Genomic DNA, 23,327 nt, shown 5'->3' on the forward strand with positions numbered 1-23,327 from the left:
GACTAAGAAAATGAATTGGGGTTTACTGTTTGATTTCTGGTGACGTCCTAGACTACTGAATGGTCTGTTTCAGGAGTTCAAGAGACTGAAACTACCTCCCTTGGTTTTAGGAAATGAAACACATACTGCAACTCAGTCACCTATACTTATTTTCTACCACAGTTTTTTAAAGATTTATTTTGAAAGAGTTACAGGGTTGGGGGCAGGTGAGTCAGAATTAATCTTGTATCCACTGGTTTACTCCCCAGATAGTTGCAACAGCTAGCACTAGGCCAGGCTGAAGTCAAGAGCCAAGAGCTTCATCCCAGTCTCCCACATGGGTGGCAGGGGTCCAAACACTTGGGCCATCCTCTGCTGCTTTTCCCAGGCCATTAGCAGGGAGCTGGATTGGAAGTGGAGGAGCTGGGACTCGAATCGGCGCCCATATGGGATGCCAGCATCGCAGGAGTTGCTACAGTTCATAATCCTTCTACGAGTCAGTTCACCAAATTCAAGTTCTCTAACTAGAACTGTGATGCCTGTAACAGCATTAAATATTACAATTTCTAGATGCCTCTTTCTGGACTTCGCGTCCCAATCATATTTCCAGTGCTGGGGATATGGGCAGCATACGGCTAACTTTGGCTTGGGCCTGCTTCAGGTCCCCAATTTGTCATTCTTATGAGGAGACCAAGAATTGCTTTTGAGTAGTATTTCACAATACGGAACTTCATTTCCCAAAGGCAGGAGTGTCTATAATTTTAAAACACAAATGCTAAATTTCATGAGTTGCATTTTTTTCATTATAAAATTCATAGATTATCTGAAGACAGATCTCTCCTATCAGCTTTTAGACCACATGCCCTGTAACTAATACTTGTTGCCTGATTGATTTTGAGAGAAGAAAGAGTCTCTGTAAAGCAGTGACTGTGTTCTTTTTGCAAGACACTACACTCAGGCTGACTTATATGTGTGTATTCTGTGGACTTCCTGGTAGGTGATGTCTCTTTTCCTTCCTTAAGAAAGGTCGTTAGCTTCCCCAGTTTATGCTTCTCTTCTCCTTTCCTTTCTTTCTGTAAAAATGATCACTTATCGGGGTCGGCACTGTGGCACAGGGGGTTAACACCCTGGCCTGAGGTGCCGGCATCCCATGTGGGAGCCGGTTCAAGTCCCGGCTGCTCCTCTTCCCATCTAGCTCTCTGTTACAGCCTGGGAAGGCAGTAGAAGATGGCTCAAGTCCTTGGGCCCCTGCACCCGGAGGAGGCTCCTGGCTTCGGATCAGCACAGCTCTGGCCGTTGCGGCCAATTGGGGAGTGAACCATCGGATGGAAGATCCTCCCCTGCCCCATGTAACTCTGACTTTACATCTTTAAAAAAAATGATCACTTATTGAATGTGTACTGTGTGCTAGGGACGAGGGACGTAAATGAACGAGCAAATAACCTTGACTTGTGAACTATGGAAATGTAGAGAATAAACTGGGTCTTAACTGAGAGACTCATCGAACCAACACTGATCAAAGCACAAACTGTGCTCATTCTGCTTTCACCAGTTATTTTTTTAAAGATTTATTTTTGTATTTGAAAGGCAGAGTTAGATAGAGGAGAGAGAGAGAGAAATTTGAAACATGATCACCTAACCTAAAAAAGACAGATGCTCCTTCTCTTACAATGGGGTTGCATCCCCAACAAAGCCATCCTACACTGAAAATATCCCAAGAAATGCACTGCATACAGCTAATCTCCCACACACTCTAGCTTAGCCACATAAGGCTGACTGGGAACTGCTCGCTGCCTCCTACTGCGAGGTGCTAGCCCAGGAAAAGACAAACACTGAAAACTGCAAGTGCACTACTGACTGAACGCACGCTGCCTTCACCACATCGTAGGACTGGAGATACAGTAAGTCAGGGACTACCTATAGGCTGCAGAAATACTCCAGTCCACCTTAATCATTTACATAAGAGCTAACTCCAACACTTCGAACTTATAAGTTTTTTATATATAATACTATAGAAATCATTGTATAGGCTTCCAAGGTTTTTGTTTTTACCATTCGCTATGTGTATAAAATTGTCTTATGTACAGTCTTAGGCTTTTAAGTTGAACTATTAAAACTGTCTCATTATCAATTACTAAACTACTATTACTAAATCATAGCTAATTATTATCTCATCATGAAATTGTCTTATTATTAACATATTTTTTTAAATTTTTATTTTATTTTTTATTTTTTGATACTCAGAGTGGACAGTGAGAGAGAGACAGAGAGAAAGGTCTTCCTTTACTGTTGGTTCACCCTCCAATGGCCGCCATACTGCGCTGATCCGATGGCAGGAGCCAGGTACTTATCCTGGTCTCCCATGGGGTGCAGGACCCAAGCACCTGGGCCATCCTCCACTGCACTCCCGGGCCACAGCAGAGAGCTGGCCTGGAAGAGGGGCAACCGGGACAGAATCCGGCACCCCGACCGGGACTAGAACCCGGTGTGCCGGCGCCGCTAGGCGGAGGATTAGCCTAGTGAGCTGCTGTGTCTATTATTAACACATATTATTTATTGATTTCCTCCCAAAAACTAGTTAAGTTGGGAAAAGAAATGAAAATACAGTTCCTATCCTTACAGAGTTGTTTTGTTTTTAAAGATTTTTTTATTTATTTGAAAGGTAGGGTAAGAGAGAGGGAAAGACAGAAAATCTTCCATCAGCTGGTTCACTCTTCATATGGCTACAACAGCCAGGGCTTGGCCAGGCCAAAGTAAGGGTCCAGGAGCTTCTTCTGGGTCTCTCATGTGGGTGGCAGGCACCCAGGAACTTGGGCCATCTTCTGCTGCTTTCCCAGGTGCATTAATGGGAGGCTGGATTGGAAAAGTGGAGCAGCTGGGACTCAAACTGGTGACCATATGGGAGGCCAGCTGTGGCTTAACCCACTATGCCACAGTGCTGGCTCCCTATGGAGTTTTAAGAATCCTCAACATTTGATTTCAGTTTTTCAAATATTTACTGTACCACAGCAGAAGGGATAAGATGTTAGTAGTAGACTCACAGAGCAAGGCTCGAGTCCAGGCATCATGTGGTAAAAGTGAACGAGTTACTTATTCCCTCCATACACTGTGATCATTCTCAAGTGAGGATAATCTCAGGTACCTTGAAGAATCGTTTTCTCTTAAAAAATTTTATTTATTTATTTGAAAGGCAGAGTGATAGAGAGAGAGAGAGAGAGAGAGAGAGAGAGAGAGAGGGAGAGGGAGGGAGAGGGAGGGAGAGGGAGGGAGAGGGAGAGGGAAAGGGAGAGGAAAAGGGAGAGGGAAAGGGAGAGGGAAAGGGAGAGGGAAAGGCAGAGGGAGAGAGGGAGAAATAGAGAGCGCTCTTCCATCCATTGGTTCACTCCTCAAATGGCTGCAATGGCCAGCTGCTGGCAGGCTGAATCATTCTATCCAGGTCTCCTACATGGGTAGCAGGGGCCCAGAGAGGTTGGTCACCTTCCCCTGCCTTCTCAGGCACATTAACAGGGAGCTGGAGCAGAAGCAAAGGAGTCAGGACTCCCATCAGCACTCCAATGGAATGCTGGTATTACAAGCAGTGGTTCAATCTGCTCTACCACCATGCTGGCCCCAAAAAGCGTTTTCAGTGCAAGGATAGTGTCTAGTAGAATGCTTGATGTAAGTATGGTCCCTTGTGGGGCCAGGTTGTGGGGTAGTGGGTAAAGCTGTTACCCATGATGCCGGCATTCCATAGACACTGGTTAGAGCTTCCTCTCTATGTTAACTCTGATTTTCAATAAATAAATAAATAAAAAATTTTCATCTGTTGCATGGCTTTTCAGTTCAAATGTCCACTGCAAAAATTCCGATCATTTACAACTAATAATGAACGTATTATGTTTTGAAAATTCTATCTGAACTAAATTATATGCAGATGGGCAAACAGCCAATTTGGTGCCACACATCATGTAAACTTATAAATAGGCAATGGATTTTCAGTTCATAAAACATCAAAATGCATTTTGAAATAACATCAAAGTTGTGCACAGTATACTAAAGATTCTCCCAAGTAAGTAAGAGGGCACTTTAAAAAATTAGTGAAAAAATGGAATTAAAAAGATTAGTTTATTTTGGCACAAAATATTTCTGAAATTCATCCGCAGGTTTTTCAGAACAAGTATCTTCTGGGAGCTTTCTGAAGATCCCTCGTAAGTTGTTCCTTCTCAAGCACACAGGCGCTAGCAACTGACTCAATGCGTATCAATGAACAAACTGTTTCAAATTTTTAATTTATTTATTTGAAAGGTAGAATTACAGAGAGAGGGAGGGAGGGAGAGACAGAAAAAAGTTCTTCCATCTGGTGGTTCACTCTCCAAATGGCTGCAAAGGCTGGGGCTGGGCCAGGCTGAAGCCAGGAGCCAGGAGCTTCTTCCAGGTCTCCCACACTGGTGCAGGGGCCCAGGCACTTGGGCCATCCTCTACTGCTTTCCCAGGCTACAGCAGAGAGCTGGACTGGAAGAGGAGCAGCCAGGACACAAACTGATGCCCATAGGCAATGCTGGCACCCAGGCAGAGGCTTTGCCTACTATGCACATCGCTGGCCCTGAACAAACTATTTTCTACGGCTGAAGTTCCCGGACTTTTAATTTCAGAGGCTGAGAGACTGCCCTGAAGGATATTCCTAAGAACTAAAGTTCCTGTTTTCTTAGTGACAAAGAATAGTAAATACAAAGGCTTTTAGGGCAATTGTTATTGATTTATTCAAAATACCTATCAAAGCACAAATCTTCTCATGAAACAAGTATAATCCTCTCATTGAGCTTTCTTGTACCAAAATAAATTGATGTCTCAAAAGAATTAATATGCCTCCCAAAGTGCTAAATCAAAATTTTTATTTTGGCGTAAAAAGGGACCACAGCCTCCCTGATTCCTACCCTATACCTAACCATTTGACAAAGATAAAAATGAAGCCAGGAGAATGAATGAGGCATTTCCCCAAGACACAGGGCTGCGCAATGACAGAGACAGGAGTAAGCAGACAGAATTCAAGTTCCCTGACTTCCTATTAGGTGCTCGGCCTACAAGAGCAAGTAACCAATTTTTTTTTTTTTCTTTTTGACAGGCAGAGTGGACAGTGAGAGAGAGAGAGAGAAAGGTCTTCCTTTTCCGTTGGTTCATCCCCCCAATGACCGCTGCGGCCAGCGTGCTGTGGCCGGCGCACTGTGCTGATCCGAAGCCAGGAGCCAGGTGCTTCTCCTGGTCTCCCATGCGGGTACAGGGCCCAAGCACTTGGGCCATCCTCCACTGTACTCCAAGGCCACAGCAGAGAGCTGGATTGGAAGAGGGGCAACCGGGACAGAATCTGGCGCCCCAACTGGGACTAGAACCCGGTGTGCCGGCGCCGCATGTGGAGGATTAGCCTATTGAGCCGCGGCACTGTCCAGCAACCAATTCTATTAGAATAAAGAAATCATTTATGCACACCTAAGAAAAAAATTCTGAAAATGCATATTCAATTATAACCCAGGTGGGCTCTCCATAAAAAACTTTCAACTAATGTAAAAAAAATCATGAGAAGATATCACTCTAAAAACTAAAGAAATATTACTAACTTTTTGAATTTAAACAGACATTAAAAACTGATGTCTGTTTCTAAATCATGTTTTGAAAAAGTTGTAAAACAAAATCAAGCAAACCAACAAACTTTAAGAGGTGGAAGGACTGATGATTTATCCGACCACCAAATACACAAAAACCTTTCTAGAGAGCATTCTGATAATTGACCAACCAACGCTGAACATTTTCAGAGAAAAAGAATATTTTCAAAGGAGTGTGGGCCATCTCTACTGTCAAACAGCTCAGATACGAGGAAGACTGCTATGGTCTCAGTGTGTCTCCCAAAGGTCCTGTTTTGGAGACTTAAGCCCCAAAGCAATGACACTGGGGGCTGTGGCCTAATGGGAGATGTTAGGTCATGCGGCTCCTCCTCGTGAAAGGATTCACGCAGATCATAAACCGGCTACAGGCTGCGAGTTCCCTCTTGCCCTGTGCTGCAGGTGGTGTCTTCCTCCACCACGTCAGGTCCTCAGCAGCTGTGGCTCCTTGATCTTGGCTTTCCAGACTCCAGAACCACGAGCCAGATAAACTTCTCCTCGTTATACATTACCCATTCTGCAGTACTCCGTTAAGCAGCACAAAATGAACTACGACACGGTTCTAATTCGGAAACCTAAGCTTCTCTGTGGACTTCTATTCGTTAGAACTAGTTCTGCCCTCCGAATAATACTGAACTAGTCTCTCTTTTTACATTTCATGTTCAGTTTTTCAAATAACTGTAGCTGGTCTATGGCACTTCAACAGTCTTGATTAACAAAGGTTATTCAGAGTTGAACTTTATCGAGTCCCAGGAACTACAGGAGGTGCAGGGAGCTCAGAGGGAAATGTGATGTCCTGGAGGAGGACATGACATAGCAGGGGAGAGGACGTGAACAGAGATTAACTTCACTCTAACAGCGAGCAAGCACTGAAATAGAATCATGTCCCATAATAACTACAGACAAGACTAGAGAACAAGGAATAAGTCAAAGTAGAAAATACAACAGTGGGCACTGTGCCAGGGGACACAAATTAGGATCCAAATGCCTGAAATGGAAGTTCTATATAAATTGTTAAACAATGTTTCAATATAATACAAACATAATGTGATGGTCCTTAGTACAACAGAAAGGATAAGGAGGTATTGAAAATACCACAATATACATTCATATTCAGAAATACTACCAGTGTACATATTTGCTAAACAAGATAAATTATTCCAAAACAGATCCTAAATGACACTAAATAAATTCATAAAGAAATAGACTGGCTTTCCTGACCTCTATTGTGAAATATAAAATATTGTTTTGGAAGGAAATTACTGGTAATGGCATCTAAGGAAGCAGTCTTCTGTTGTGATAACCTACTCATTTTTTTTTTCCCATGAAAATTCAAAGAACTAAAACATGAACATTCAGAATTCCAAAATAATTGCAAGCACAATTCATCAGTAGATGTTAATTTTTCCTTGGCCAAGGAATTAAGATGGAATTTGAGTAACATTTACTGTGAAATAGCTCAGCACTCTTGACTACTAGAGCTGAATTTTATCAGAACTGTCACCTTTGGTGTGGGTCTCTGGCCTAGTGGGTAAGACACCGGTTAGGATGCTGGTGTTGCTCCCTGCTTCTGGGACCTTATTCCAGCTTCCTGCTAACGCAGACTCTAGGAAGCAGGGTGATGGCTCAAGAAAGTGGGTGCTTGACTGACCTGGGAGATTTGGGTTGAGTTCTGGGCTCCCAGCTTTTGGCATCCTTCATAGCTGCCTCCCTCTGCCCCTGCACAACACTGTGGGCATTTGGGGACTGAACCAGTGGATACGGATATTCAAACTCTTTCTTATAAACAATTTTTTTTAAAGTTTATTTTTTTTTAAGATTTATTTTATTTATTTGAAAGACAGAGTAGTAGAGAGAAGTAGAGTCAGAGAGAGAGGCCTTCCATCCGCTGGTTCACTCCCCAATTAGCCGCAACGGCCAGAGCTGTGCCGATCAAAAGCCAAGAGTCAGGAGCCTCCTCCAGGTCTCCCACGTGGGTGCAGGGGCCCAAGTACTTGGACCATCCTCTACTGCTCTCCCAGGCTGTAGCAGAGAGCTGGATTGGAAGAGGAGCAGCCGGGACTAGAACTGGCACCCATATGGGATGCCAACGCTTTTAGGCCAGGGCATTAACCTGCTGTACCACAGCGCCGGCCCCATAAACAATTTTTTTAAAAATAAAACCTATAATCTTTCGATTATATTCCATATAAAAATTACGATTATAACTTTCTCTGACCACATCATCTTGTGTGAGATACAAATTGCATTTCAACCTTCTCTGTGTACCTTCTTTAGGATTTATTTATTTATTTGAAATGCAGCATGACAGAGTAAGGAGAGAGAGAGAGAGAGAGGGAGAAAGAGGAGAGGGAGAGAGTTAGAGAGTTGGAGAGAATATGAATCTCCCATCAAGTAGTTCACTCCCCAAATGTCCAAACAGCCAGGTTTGGGCCAGGAGCCAGGAGCTCCATCCAGGTCTCCCAACTGTGTAGAAAGGACCTAAATACTTAGGCCATCATCTGTTGCTTTCCCATGTACATCAGCAGGGAGCTGGACTGAAAGTAGAGCACTCTGATATGGCATGCCATTTGCAGGCAGTGGCTTACCCCACTGTGCCATGATGCCAGCCCTCTGTGTATTTAAATAATAGCTTTATTTATCATTTCACATACTGGTGAGAAAAATCAAGACATTTTTCAGCACTGTGGTACTTCTTTACAACATACACATTCTTGATTCCGATATATTGGATTTAAATATTTAATACATTTAGTCAATATTTTATAATTAACAGTACTTTAAAAAATTCATTTGAAAGGCAGAGACACAGAGAGAGAGAGAGAGAGAGAGAGAGAGAGAGACAGAGAGAGAGAGAGAGAGAGAGAGACAGAGACTATCTCACACCTCCTGGTTCATTTCCCAAATACCTGCAACAGCCAGGGTAGGGCCGGGACAAGCCCAGGAGCTGAGAACTTAATTGAGGTCTCCAACCTGGGTGGCAGGGGCCCAGTGACCTGAGCCATCACCACTGCCTTCCAAGGGCTGCATCAGCGGAAAGATGGAGTCATGAGACAGGGGAAGGCAGCAAAGCCCAGCATTTCAACGTGGGATACGAGCTTCTGAATAGGCATTTTAACTACGAGGCCAAGTGCCCACCACAACAGTAATTTTTATTTCTACATAGTTCTCAATACGAGGTCACTTCTAGAATCAGTTTTTAATAGAAAAGATAAATATGCATGTGCTTTTTATTTGCCTTTGATTTATCTGTTAAACCCTTTGGTCATTTTTCGTTTCTTGGTTACATGAGGACATTGTTCACCCACACCTGATTTTCCACAGCCCATAGAACACCTCTGCCTCGGAAGCAGTATCTGCTGAAGGGGGAGATGAGGACAAATGGGGAGGAGAAATATTCTAGAACTAGGCCGAGTTTTTCTAAACTATACCGCACCATCACCACCACAGGAAGCCAATCCCTTGGCGGCGAGCTGCAGACCTAACGACTGGAATACAGCCAGTGTTAGCTGGGACTGACTTCAGGGGCTGCCGTCACGGATCCAGAAACGAGCAGTGAGGCAAACACAGGCACTCCGAGGGCAGCTGTGGCTGCACAGCTCCAGATCCCACATGAGAACTCAGTGCGGTAAGAAAGCAAAGGAAGAAGACGACATCCACACATCTGTGTATGCGCACAGCACTGCCCTTTCTTACCTCCTATATTCTGAATTATTATGGTGCCTGCCACCACCACCTATAAAAGAACAAATGGATTCAGAAGATAAAAGGGGAAACAATATAAAACGATCAGTATTCTATTAAAGGCCAATAACTAATAGTGAAAAACAGATGCAAAACTCATGAGTGAAGAGAAATTGGAAAGAATAAATTTTTCTGGCTATTTGCAACACATCAAATTAATAAATATCACATAAAAAGGCATTACTAGTTCCACAGTTACTCTAAAGAATACGTTTGAAATTTTTTGGCAGTCATTTCTGAATAGTGAAAAGTGTTAAAAGCTAGCAACAGGTGATTATCAAAACTTAAATTGATTCTACTAGTGGAGTCTCATTCTCCCTTTCTTACTGGTTTTACCAAGCTGCTTTCTCTTTCTTTCTCTTCTTTCTCTTCTTTTCTTTCTTTTCTTTCTTTTCTTTTCTTTCTCTCTCTCTCTCTCTCTCTCTCTCTCTCTCTTTCTCTCTTTCTCTCTTTCTTTCTTTCTTTCTTTCTTTCGACAGGCAGTTAGACAATGAGAGAGAGACACAGAGAGAGAAAGGTCTTCCTTCCGTTGGTTCATCCCCAAAACAAATGGCCGCTACTGCCGTTGCGCTGCGCGAATCTGAAGCCAGGAGCCAGGTGCTTCCTCCTGGTCTCCCATGTGGGTGCAGGGCCCAAGCACTTGGGCCATCCTCCACTGCACTACCGGGCCACAGCAGAGAGCTGGTCCGGAAGAGGAGCAACCGGGACAGAATCCGGTGCCCCGACTGGGACTAGAACCCGGTGTGCCGGCGCCGCAGGCTAAGGATTAGCCAAGTGAACTGCAGCGCCGGCCACCAAGCTGCTTTCATAGTTGATCAAGACAGACTGGGGTGTACTATCCTGCAAAAAAGAAATTATACAGGCTCCTGAGTCTATCAGTTCAGCATATAGCAAGCTTTTGTGCATCCCACTTCCAGGAATTAGTCTACAGCAGAAAATTCTACAGCCCAAACATTCTCAGATCTTGGAAACTTAAGCACAATGTTTCAAACATAATCATGTGAAGTGGGTTGGGTCTGAAACACCGGGAGATGGCAAGGACGATGGTGTCCTGGGGGCTCTTCCTCCCTCTTCGAAGTGGAGCAGCTGATGGCATATGAAAATGTAGATTAAATCTTCTGATTCTTAATAGAAAGTTAGAAATTAAATTTTTTCAGATTTTCATGACTCTTGGTTGCTAAGTAGTCAAGAATAAAAAGACTTGAGCTAAACAAAATATGCCTGAGGACGAGGTTAAGTTTGCAGTACTGTTCGCTTATGACCTTAATGAGTTTCCTGGGAAACCCCAGGTAGAATTCTGTCCATCTCTGACCATCATTCAGGACTCAGAGGCAATGATTAAACACTGTGCTTCCACCTGGGCCTTTTCATCGCTCAAATCTTGGTGGATCAGAATTCCTGACATGTGCGGTGTTGACTAGCTACCTCCTGTCATTTGGCCTCCATGGCTAGGGCACAGATCACCCTTCAGACCCGTCTCTGCTGGGATTCCATCTTGGCACCACGTCTGCCCAGCACAGATCCAGTCTGTTAGTGGGAGCCAGAAGCCTTGAGACCTGCAGAGCAACTCTAACGATATGAAAATGTGGCAAGGTGCCTTTGGACATGTCATTTCAATTTTCAGGTTTTCTAGAAAGAACTTTCCATTTCAGCTTACTTAAAAATTAATTTCAAAGTATCACAGATATTTGTGAAATAACTACTTTGAACTTGGGAACATTTTCAGTGATGACACTATCAGACATAAAACCTGGATTTATTTAAATTAAAATATTACAAAAGCAGTAATATCTTACTGATGACTATTTTTCTATTCTTTGGCTGTGTTTAAGCATTTTGTATCTAGAAAGCTGAAATGACTATCTATCACCTATCTATCTTCACAGTATACAGCACATATCTGCATAATAAATATCTACATGTCCAGTAAGGATATTTAGAAATAATTTTTAAAATACTTCCCAAAAAGTTCAAAATATTTCAAAAAAATTTTGATTCTCAGAAAAACATTACATATTATATTTCATAGCCATATAAATGAGAAGAGGAAATAAATTTTTTTTTTACGAAAACTGTAGAAGCAGAGGAAATACAAGCAAAAACCACAGCAGCTCTCAGAGCACTGCCTGTCTAGTGTGCCTGCTGCTATGAAGCAGAAGCACAAATAAATAATAATCAGACACCGTGGAGTGGTAGGAAGAAGAGAACCTCACCAATCCTTTCTCTTTTTTTCGATAGCTGCTACAGGGGAATGCAGGAAATACTCATTTGAAATGACACTTAATAATAATGTGATGCCAGCGATATTTACAGCCACGTTTGTAACATATTAAATCACTTGGGGCACCTTCTTGTACAATTAGAAATTTTTCTTCTTCCTTGGTTAACTTAGATGGGGGGCGGGTGGGCGGCATTGTGGCACACAAGGTAAAGCAGCCATCTGCAACATCGGCAGACACCAGTGTCCCACCTGCTCCACTTCTGATCCAGCTGCCTGCTTATTGGCCTGGGAAAAGCGGCTAAAAGTTGTCCAACTGCTTGGCCCCCGCCAGCCACATGGGATGAAGTTCCTGGCTCCAGGATTCCCAGCCCCAGCTATTGTGGCCATCTGGGGAGTGAACCAGTGGGTGGAAGATCTCTGTCTCTCTCTGTAACTCTTACAAATAAATGCATCTTCATAAATAAATAAATGCTAGATGTAGGAAAATGGCCGCTGATTACACCAAACATCCTGATCTCTAGGAAAAAGAAATTGTTACCAAAGATGATTAACAAAAACCCTTTATTTTCCAATAATGTATTCTGTTTTCTTCAAGTTTCAGGTTATTAAGGTTCAAGCCATGAAACTACATGGTACATGAGTTAAATATTCTCTTTTGAATTTTGAAAAAGGAAGTTAATAAGAATGTGTAAATAAAGTTTTTCCTTCCCACTACATGGCTATCTTTTTCTTCATGGACTCCCCTATTTGGAAGGTAGCTTAGTCACCAAAAATATGGTATCCTTTTTTGATTAAAAACCACATAAAATAAAAATCTGAGGTAATGCATATATCAATTACTAAAATTTAGTCATTCTACACTGGATACATATTTCAAAACATGCTGTACATAATAAATCTGTGTATTTTTATTAATTTAAAAATAAATAAAACAAAAAATATATAAACCACACATTTAGAAATAAAAATTCTTACTTGGAACCAAAATAAACATGTGTTTTTGAAGTATGGTAGTGCTTCAAAAAACCCAAACCAACCAAAGAACAATACTACAACATTAGTAGGAATGTTGAGTGCCTCCTTACCTATGGAAGACAACATTTTCCTCATTTCTTAATGAGTGCCCAATAAACGTTCCCATTTTCCCCCCTATGTACAAAGGGCACATTTGAAGCTTGGAACCCTTGGATGTGGGACAGGCTTTGTGTAATTATTGACAAATGGGCCCCTTCGTTGCTCTCGTCCTCAATTTCCTCTCCTATAAAAGGGGGGATAACTACATCATCCTTCAGCACTGTTCAACTCTTCCACTTACCGTTTTCACCAACAGCCATGCTATAATTTTAATTTTATGCAGTTTTCTTCTGTCTTTACAAGGATTTACTCCAAGAATACAATTAAAATTAGTAAGGGAAGAAACTTAAAAACAGGGCACTGGATACGATTTTGAAATTCTTAAAGAGTCTGCTTCATCCTTCATCAGGATGAAAGATACTAAAGACCGAAGCATTGAATTAAATTTAGTAATGCATTTTCAGGAAGAGCACACAAAGGTTTCTCCTCTTTCTCTTCCTGCTCCCATAATTCTTTTTCTTTTTGGCTTCCTTTAATGTTGTTCTCTTTCATACACTTTTCTCTACTAACTCCGAACACGGGAAAAAAATTGCCTCTTTGGTTTTGGACACAATGAGAAGAGAAAACAAAATTACCTTTCCCGGTAATCCAAATGCAAAGAGTCCAAGATCTTCATAAGATGTGACCGCTGTTAAAAGAAACGATAATTTTCACTTTCACACAAAGCTGTTCGTGTGCCAGGTCTTAAAGGGAAGGAGGCTATTCACTACTACAAATTAAGCTTAGTGTAATTCTTATGATCAGGACTAGACACAAGTGTGAGAAAAGAAAATTCTCTCCAGCATCCTTGAATAAAGGCTGTGACAAGAAGGAAGACTGAACTAGGCTGGCTACTTTCTGTAAACAGTTTTAATGATTTTCCTCATGTAATCTTTAATTTTCATGGCAACATATAATCTACAAGGTCCATGATTTCCAGATACGCCTTTTTACTCAGTAGTGATAGCTTTCACTTTTTGAACGTTACCAAGTACTCTTTTATCTGTCTCATGTTCTGAAAGATTTTGTCTTGCAAACTGTGCATATTAATAATTATTTTCCATTTTAACTAAGCAAAAATTTCTGGTCAATATGAAGTAACCCATATCAGCATATAGAATTTATGTCATCTTGGTCACCAACTAACAGCCATTTATCTATCCATCTGACATTTCCCTGTATCTAATTTTAAATTAATCTGTGCAGGCTGATGGTAGGTAAATACGTGAATTCCCTCAAGTATTCTTAAGTACTGAAAACAGCTCAGACACTTCCAATATTCATTAAGCAAACTCTTAGTAGCTTACATCCATCTAACTTCTATGCTATATATAAACTCCTAAGTGGAAGCGACCACTCTGGCAGGGGAAACTTTGGAAGATTTATGGTCTGTTAGAAAGAACTCTCCTAGGGAAATAGAGCTTAGCAATTTCCAAGGCTGTCTAACAACCACAGGCTGAACTAATTCAAAGGGAACAATTATTTGCTAAGACCTTCCTTCTCACTTTGCAGCACTTGCTTAGCCACTGCTGAAATGTTAGGTTTTCATTGGCGGTAGCGTCTACAAACTGGATGTGTAAACTGATGAGGTATGAAAGCTAATCACACTTTCAGAGATGGTCCAGGTATCTACGATGATGACAATATGTTCCAATGGAAACAATAGTCTTTATTCTTTAATTAGCAAGGCATGTACTTTTTGAAAAAAAAAAAAAATTTATTTGAAAGGCAGAGCTACACAGAGAGAGGGACAGGGATCTTCCATCTGCTGGTTCACCCCCAAAATAGCCACAACAACCAGGACTGGGCCAGGCCAAAGTCAGGAGCCAGGAGTTTCATCCAGGCCTCCCACATAGGTGCAGGATCAGAAGTGGAGTCTCCGGGACTTGAACCTCTATCCTTATGGAATGCTGGCATTGCAGGTGGTAGCTTCACCCACTATGCCACAATGCCAACCCCAGAACTTTAATTATTTTAAGACTTAAAAAAATTTATTTGAAAGGCCGAGTTACATAGGCGGAGGAGACTATGAGTATAAAACTTTAATAATGAAAGGCTTCAATAATAATTTTATAGAGGTAGATTTAGATATATTTTAGAAGACAAAATTCAAAAGTAGAATTATAAAACTAAGCACTGGCATTTTTTCCTATGTAAAATGCCAAAACTTCATTTTTTCTAATATCCTAAAGTAAATAACATCATGAAAATTAATAATTACCTTCATTAGTAAATCTTTGTGAGTTTGATAGTCTTTAGTTGAAAATGCTAAACTGGCACAATTCCTTATATTTAACATTCTAAATATTGGTATATGTATTAAATTAGCAAATTGACTAAATATTAGCTTCTATTTGACACTGAGAACATAATTTTGTTATGCATTATATTATGTAAACAAAGCCTCCAGAAGATTGCTACTTTGCCATTGAGACTTGAAATTTAAGAAATATCACTGGTTGGGGCTGGCGCTGTGGCATAGCTGGTAAAGCCGCCAGCAGTGCCAGCATCCCATATCGGCGCTGTTCAAAACTGGGCTGCTCTACTTCCAATCCAGCTCTCTGCTATGGCCTGGGAAAGCAGCAGAAGATGGCCCAAGTCCTTGGGCCCCTGCACCTACGTGGGAGACTGGGAAGAAGCTCCTGGCTCCTGGCTTCAGATTGGCACAGTTCCAGCCATTGCAGCCATTTGGGGAGTGAACCAATGGAAGAAAGACCTCTCTCTCTGTCTATCCCTCTGTCTATAACTCTACCTCTCAAATAAAATAAATAAATCTTTAAAAAAAATCACTCATTTTTAGCATCCCTTCTAAGAATTTAAAGCCAGGAGGTTTTCCAGTGTTACCTGTGGGAATGAATCAAAAATACCTGCTTTTCAAATGATCTATTTTGCATCAGTTTCTTAGTTAGTGACACAGTTATCAAATAAGTATTCCTCAAGATGCTGGCACTGTGGCTCAGTGGGTTAAGCTGCTACCAGTAATGCTGGCATCCCATACGGATACCAGTTTGAGTCATGGCTGTTCTACTTCTGATCCAGCTACCTGCTAATGTGCCTTGGAAAGCAGTGGAAGATGGCCCAAGTTCTTGTGCCCCGCACTCTTGTGGGGGACCCTGATGGAGTTCAGGCTCCTGGCTTCAGCCTAGCTCAGCCCCAGTCATTGAGGGTGTTTAGGGAGTGAACCAGAGGATGGAAGAGCTCTCTCTCTCTCTTTCTCTGTAGCTCTGCCTTTCAAATAAATCAACCTTAAAAAAAAAAATACCCATCAAAAAGTTTCTTTGAATTCTAAAAATCAGAAAATGAGCAGAGATTATACTTAGCAAACATGAGAAGCAGATACTTTACTATGAGCAAAACTCATAAAACTGAAAGATTCCAAAACAAATCGGTATTGAAATAAAACAAACATTTATTCTAACTTTAAAAAGTAAAACACAACCTTTAGTACTCCAGAAAATAGAATCAAACTAACAGCTTAATGAAGACAGTTTTCATTACAACTCTGACAATAGGGGCAGCCATTTTCAGCCATCTCCAACTTGCTCTCCGAGTCCATTATTTTTTAGCTTCATAAAAATATTATAAAATACAGCAGACTCCGAAATCGAAAGTGGAAAAAAAAAGCTCTGGACTTTCAAGTGGAGACTGAAGACAGTGCCTAAGTCCTAATTCTAGCTTTCCAGTCAGCATGCTGGCTAGTCATCCAGTTCTGTCACTGTCATCAGACTTCTTTTATGCTGCAAAAATTAGAAGCACTTCTCCATCCGGAGACATCATGAATATGAATAATGGCTCTGGCTTAGCATTGAGGCTTTACAAAAATAAAATGTGCACTCAGGTCAGCCAAGTGCTTCATTTCCACATACTCACTTTTTTATGGTTTTCTGAAGCATCTCACCATATTAACCAAAACAACACTAGCAAAATGCTTTTAAAGTTCTTTTCTGTCATTTGGGCAGTTTCTTAAAATGCTGGTAACAGTGTAAACTGGTACTGACTACAGGAATGCAATTCGGACAATGAACCTTTTAAAATATTCAAACATTTGACCCCAAGGAGCTTCCATCTTCAGAGAGGAGACTGAAATCAGAAAAATCATTACCCGCAGATACTCATCCTGGCATCTTTTTCACACTGGTAAAGCAAAACCAACTTGAATGCCTAACAGTAGGAAAGTGGTTAAGTCAATTATGGTAGGTCTATCTGATAGAATAATCACAGCCACTAAAATTCTGTTTATAATAACATGAAAAATGCCAATATTATTTTAGATGACAAACCAGGGTCTGAATATCATCTATAAAGCAAAACACAAAAAGAATGGAATGAATTATATATTAATGGTAACAAAGGTTGCTTAGTCTTTTTTTGTTTTCTTCCTTTCCTTTTGCGGGGATCTGGACATAATGACTATAATGAGGGTGGTGAAACTATTTTTTTTTTAATTTTTTTAAATTTATTTGACAGAATTAGACAGTGAGAGAAAGAGAGAGACAGAGAGAAAGGTCTTCCTTCCATTGGTTCACTCCCCAAATGGCCACTATGGACGGAGCTGTGCCAATCCGAAGCCAGGAGCCAGGTGCTTCTCCTGGTCTCCCATGGGGTGCAGGGCCCAAGCACTTGGGCCATCCTCCACTGCCTTCCTGGGCCACAGCAGAGAGCTGGACTGGAAGAGGGGCAACCGGGACAGAATCCGGCGCCCTTATGGGATGCCAGCGCCGCAGGCGGAGCATTAACCAAGTGAGCCATGGCGCCGGCCCCTGAAACTATATTTTAAAAATCATATTACTGGAGGCAGGTGTTTCGCCTGGTGGTGAAGGTGCTCATATCAGAATACCTGGATTTGACTCCTGGCTCCAGATTCCAATGCCAGGTTCCTGGGGGGTAGCAGGTGATGGCTCAAATAGTCAAGGCCCTGACTCTCCTGTGGGAGACCTCTACTGCGCTCCTAACTCTCAGCTTCCGGCCTGGCCCAGTGCTGCAGGCCACTGTGGGGTGAACCAGCAGGAGAGTGCTCTCTGCCTGTCTGCCCCTGTTCCCTGCCTCCCAAAGGGGAAAACGAAACAAACAACGTATTAAAAAATCCATAGTACCTGAACAGTTCCATTTCCTCCTCCAAATGTCTGATAGGTTTTATTTAAGCTGCAATTTAAATTTTCTCTCATGTTTAGCAAATGAAGTATTGATTGGTTTACTAACAGGGAATGTTTTTTGGCTCTTTCACATGGTCAACATTTTATGAAAATGTTTTGAGAGAAAGAAAAGTAATATGGTGATGACTAGTCATATTCCTACAGAACAGGAATAACATTTATTATGAAGGTTATAAAATTAATTCGGTCTTTTACAGGAATTCATACAATTAGTACTTGGCACAACCTTCCCCAAATAAATAACTGAAAGCAATAATTAGCAATCTATTTTAGCAAACCATTTTTTTGAGAGTAGAGGAATCAATGCTATGTTTTGTGGGGGCAGAAAGGCTATAAATCTTAATCAACTAAACTGAGGGGAAACGTCTGTAATGTACCATCCGGGCACACTTTAGTGCAATTCTGGATACACTGAGAGTTTGGCCTCCACAGGAACCGCTTGGAAAGCCGCTTCCCATGAAATAGTGGAACATTTCCAGCAAGTTACTCCATGTTCTGTCAGCTTTGCATTTTTTCAATGAAATGGGACAATTAATAAACTCTGGTTACAGTACAAAGCCCAAGTTTCAGCAGCAGCAATATTATCTTTGGATCTGGATTGAGGCACTTGAGTTATTCAAATATAGTTCAACTCTCAGAAAGTTGGCCATCGGAATGTACCCTTATTTTGAAATTCCTCTCTCTCTTGTGTTTCCTATTGTTTTCCTAACAGTGTCCTTTCTAAGTCATTCAGTCTTGGAGTATTCTCCATGCAGGTTTATCATCCCTTCTGCCTTTTCTTACCATGTATTCAAACGTCAATATACTACGTGAATGTGACATGACTTGAGACCACTTGATGCAATAAAACAGAATGCTAGGCTGGCGCCGCGGCTCACTAGGCTAATTCTCCGCCTTGCGGCGCCGGCACACCGGGTTCTAGTCCCAGTCGGGGCACCGGATTCTGTCCCGGTTGCTCCTCTTCCGGACCAGCTCTCTGCTGTGGCCCGGTAGTGCAGTGGAGGATGGCCCAAGTGCTTGGGCCCTGCACCCACATGGGAGACCAGGAGAAGCACCTGGCTCCTGGCTTCGGATCGCTGCAGCGCGCTGGCGGCAGCCATTGGAGGGTGAACCAACCGCAAAGGAAGACCTTTCTCTCTGTCTCTCTCTCACTGTCCACTCTGCCCCTGTCAAAAAAAACAAAAACAAAAACAAAAACAAAAACAAAAACAAAAACAAAAACAAACAAACCAGAATGCTAGCACACTGCGAGCGGCAAGTGGCAACTGAGGCTGTAGTAACGACAGGGCTCCGGGATCTCAATGTGCGTAGCTCTGCAGTGAACATTATTATTATTATTATTTTTTTTTTTGACAGGCAGAGTGGGACAGTGAGAGAGAGACAGAGAGAAAGGTCTTCCTTTGCCGTTGGTTCACCCTCCAATGGCCACCGCAGCCGGTGCGCTGCGGCCGGTGCACCGCACTGTACCCAGGTGCTTCTCCTGGTCTCCCATGGGGTGCAGGGCCCAAGGACTTGGGCCATCCTCCACTGCACTCCCTGGCCACAGCAGAGAGCTGGCCTGGAAGAGGGGCAACCGGGACAGAATCCGGCGCCCCGACTGGGACTAGAACCCGGTGTGCCGGCGCCGCAAGGCGGAGAATTAGCCTAGTGAGCCGCTGCGCCGGCCTTGCAGTGAACACTATTTACATAGTCATATCTTACAAATGGTATCCATTAGTTTTCATCTTCTAGACTTAACCACAGACATGAATATGAACAACTCAAATATGGTTACAAAACAATATTGTCAACTTCTGCCATGTAAGGGCACAGCAGACAGACTATGGGGAACAGGGGAAGGACATCAAAGAAATGATGGCTGCACCAACGTCACACAGGAAGGCAGAGTCAAAGGACAGTGTCTAAAACTGATGCAAGAAGAGTTTCAATGTACTATTTAGAGCTACAAAATAATCAATGAAACAGCTACTGAATACAACAAACTAATGAAAATCAGAAAGGGAAGGTGAGGGATTACTGTACCCAAGCTAAATCCTCACCTTTCGCAATGCAGTGTCAACAAGTCACCTCTTAATAACCAACAGAAGAATATTATTTAGACTTAAAAAGGCATCCTCCAAAAGAATTGAAAGCTAACTATGAGAAACAGGACAGAAAGGGGGGAAGAATGGGTAGGGACCTGCTCCAAGCCCTGTATAAGCACACACACACACACACACACACATGTGTGTGTGTCTGCATCTACAGTACTTTTTATAAAGATAAGGGGGGAGGTGCTATCATCTGAATGTTAGCTTTGGTATTAAAGGTTTGACCTAAGGGTAGTGCTCTTAGGAAAGGGTAGAGAATTGATCCAATTACGGTATTTAGGAAGTGGGTCTGGAGGAGGTCCTGGGGTCACTGAGGGCATGACCTCACAGGGCAGTTTTTGCAAAAGTTGGTTATAGAAGCCCTGCTTCCTGGCTTGCCCTGTGATCCCTGCTCAGCACATGTTCCTCCATCTACTGCCCTCACCAGTCACCAGACCAAAAGGGCCACCCAGTCCTGGACTATGAACCTCCAAAGCGTGAGCCAAAGTAAACCTTTTTCCTCCACAAGTAGCTCTTCTCCCACTTTTGTTAAGTGATACAAAGCTAATACTAATTTAAAAGTATGTTTAATCCAGCAGAGACTCACACCCATCTTTCCCTGAAGCTCAACGACAAAAACAAAATTAGCTTCTGCTGAATCAAGAAGTGCTTGCTCAACGTCAAGGTGGGGATTAAAAAGGAATCACTATTGAGCACAGCGCACACACCGTCTAGCCCAGGGTTTCTCAAGCTTGCCACTGCTTTTTGTCCTAGGTAATTCTTTGTTGTTGGGGGCTATCCTGTGTATTGTGGGGTGTTTAGTATGAACCCTGGCCTTTACCCACCGGATGCCAATTGCCCTCCCCCTCATCCCTGGATGTGACAATAAGAAATGCTTCTAGACATTGTCAAATGTTCTGGATGAGAAAAATCAAGCCCAGCTGAAAACCACTCTTCATAAAAAGGATAAGAACACTAGTCCACTGAAGCTGGAACTACATACACATTAATCATGAGTCTCCTGAACTGTGCTCGTAATCAACAGATGAAGACGGCTGTTATCACTGCAAACGGTAAGTAAATACAGACAGGGAGCTTTGAGATGGGAAATGTGAGGGCATCTAACAGGGCTGCCTAGAATTCACCATGACCTTAAAGCAGTTCATATCCTCATAGGATTCCTAGACCACTAATGCTGGGCTAGATAAATAAATGAATAATAGAACTGAGATAATAATAATAAATAATAAATGAGAAATAGTAATGTTCATGTCCAACATGTCATGTACATACAGAACAGTCTATTTACAAGCTACATAAGGAATTTTCAAAGGCTGACTATGATTGTCACGAGTGGGCTGTGGGGAAGGAGAGTGGAGGCAAGGAAATGAAAATGCAGGCTCCTTAGGACCCTCAGTGGTGGCAGGAAGGGAGCAGTACGGCAGGGGAGAAGTATTTAGACAGCCGTTCTTGGAAGGAGGGAAACACGATGCTACGAACTGGGCTTGGAGAATCAGGGGAAAAAAAACAGGAAGCCAACAAAATAACCCCAAGGTTGTCTTTTTTGCTGTATAAGGTAACATTCACAAGTTCGGCGATTTGGTGGTGGCTGTCCTTGGGAGGGGCCGGTATTCAGTCCAGCATAGTTAGATTATAATAACTATGAGAATTTCATTTCATGCAAGAAAAAGATCATTTACGAAATATTTGTTATAAAAAGGTTCTGAGAATCACTTAAAAACCTTTTGTGTTTTCTAAAAACACACACACACACACACAAAACAAACCAAATAAACTCAAAACAAAAACAGAATAGAGATAACAAACAGGCTACCACTCTTTTATTTCTTCATCACTACTAGAAATGAAAATTCTCATAAAGAACTGCAACCTCTTTATTGAGAGGAGACAACATTCTCATTCTCATTCTCAGAGAACGTTTTGGACCGACGTTCTCTTTGGAAGCAACAGGCAACTCCAGCCTCCACCCTGACTGCATTCAACAAGCCGAGTGGCTTCTCAGCCTCAGCAGAAACTCCAGGCTCTCGAGGACCTGAAATCTGTCCGCCTCTCCTCCACTTTCTCCTCTGCACCTTGTCCCCGTCACCACCCCGCATGAGAGATCATTTGCTACTGTTCTTATCTCTTCTATTAGATCACGAGCCTTTTCAGGGAGGGAAAGGATTGGCTCTTATCTGTCCCTCTATTCCTAACAAATAAGGTTATTCAGTGAATGGACCACCTTCTATGTGCTTTGATTCTACCACCTGCATACACTTCAAGGTCCACATTTCCAATGAACTCATTTTTATTTGAACCATCTCCTCCTTCTGTGTTCCTATCTCCATTAATGATACTACCATTAACCCAGTAGCTGAAGCCAGAAATCTGGGAGATACACTAGGCATCCCCTCCTCTCCACATTCATTTAAACATCGACTTGTCTCAGTTGTAACTCCTTCTCATTTCTTAATTTTATCCTCCTTATAATTACCTGAGTTCAATTCCTGCTTTATTCTGAGCCTTTTTTAACAGCCAGGCCAGACTGCTAATGTATTCAAGGCACTATCTTTTTTAAAAAAAAGATTTATTTATTTATTTGAAAGTCAGAGTTACACAGAGAGAAGCAGAGGCAGAGAAAGAGAGAGAGATCTCCCATCTGCTGGTTCACTCCCCAATTGGTTGCAATGTCCGGAGCTGCACCAATCCAAAGCCAGGAGCCAGGAGCTTCTTCCAGGTCTCCCACACACGTGCAGGGGCCCAGGGATTTGGGCCATCTTCCACTGCTTTCCCAGGCCACAGCAGAGAGCTAGATTGCAAATGGAGCAGCCAGGTCTTGAACCTGGGTCCATATGGGTTACTGGCACCTCAGGTGGCAGCTTTACCTGCTGTGCCACAGCACTGGCCCCTCAGGGTACTATTAGTGCAAATCAGAGCTAACTGACAAATGAGAAGGTACTTCCTTCAGGAAGGCATTTCAGATGAGAATAAATGCTGCACAGCAAAGAATAAAGCAGAGAAAAGGGTCGAGAATGTTTGGAGTGGGTTGGGTTGCAATTTAAATAAGATTTACAAGCAATTGTAAGAATTTTGGTGTGTGGGGGTGGGAAGGGTGGTGTCGTGGCTCACTTGGTTAATCCTCCGTCTGTGGCCCCGGCATCCCATATGGGCGCTGCATTCTAGTCCTGGTTGCTCCTCTTCCAGTCCAGCTCTCTGCTGTGGCCCGGGAGGGCAGCGGAGGATGGCCCAGGTGCTTGGGCACCTGAACCCGCATGGGAGACCAGGAGGAAGCACCTGGCTCCTGATCGGCGTAGCTCTGGCTGTGGCGGTCATTTGGGGGGTGAACCAATGGAAGGAAGACCTTTCTCTCTGTCTCTCTCTCTCTCACTAACTCTATCTGTCAAATAAATAAAAA

General features: G+C 42.5%; 1 protein-coding gene across 3 annotated transcripts in view; it reads right to left on the bottom strand.

The window, feature by feature from the left end:
* Positions 1-23,327, bottom strand: part of SLC38A6 (solute carrier family 38 member 6) — a 72,846-nt gene that overhangs the window by 38,148 nt on the left and 11,371 nt on the right. For all 3 annotated transcript variants that reach the window (XR_011384849.1, XM_017349424.3, XM_002719547.5), the window contains 2 exons: positions 13,287-13,339; positions 9,309-9,348 (listed from right to left, as the gene is read on the bottom strand). Coding sequence is in view for 2 of the 3 variants with exons in the window: in XM_017349424.3 (XP_017204913.1) it covers positions 9,309-9,348; positions 13,287-13,339 (93 nt within the window). In the remaining variant the exon portion in view is untranslated. The remainder of the gene's footprint in view (positions 1-9,308; positions 9,349-13,286; positions 13,340-23,327) is intronic.

This window comes from Oryctolagus cuniculus, chromosome 20 (genome assembly GCF_964237555.1).
Source record: "Oryctolagus cuniculus chromosome 20, mOryCun1.1, whole genome shotgun sequence".
Classification (NCBI taxonomy): Eukaryota; Metazoa; Chordata; class Mammalia; order Lagomorpha; family Leporidae; genus Oryctolagus; species Oryctolagus cuniculus.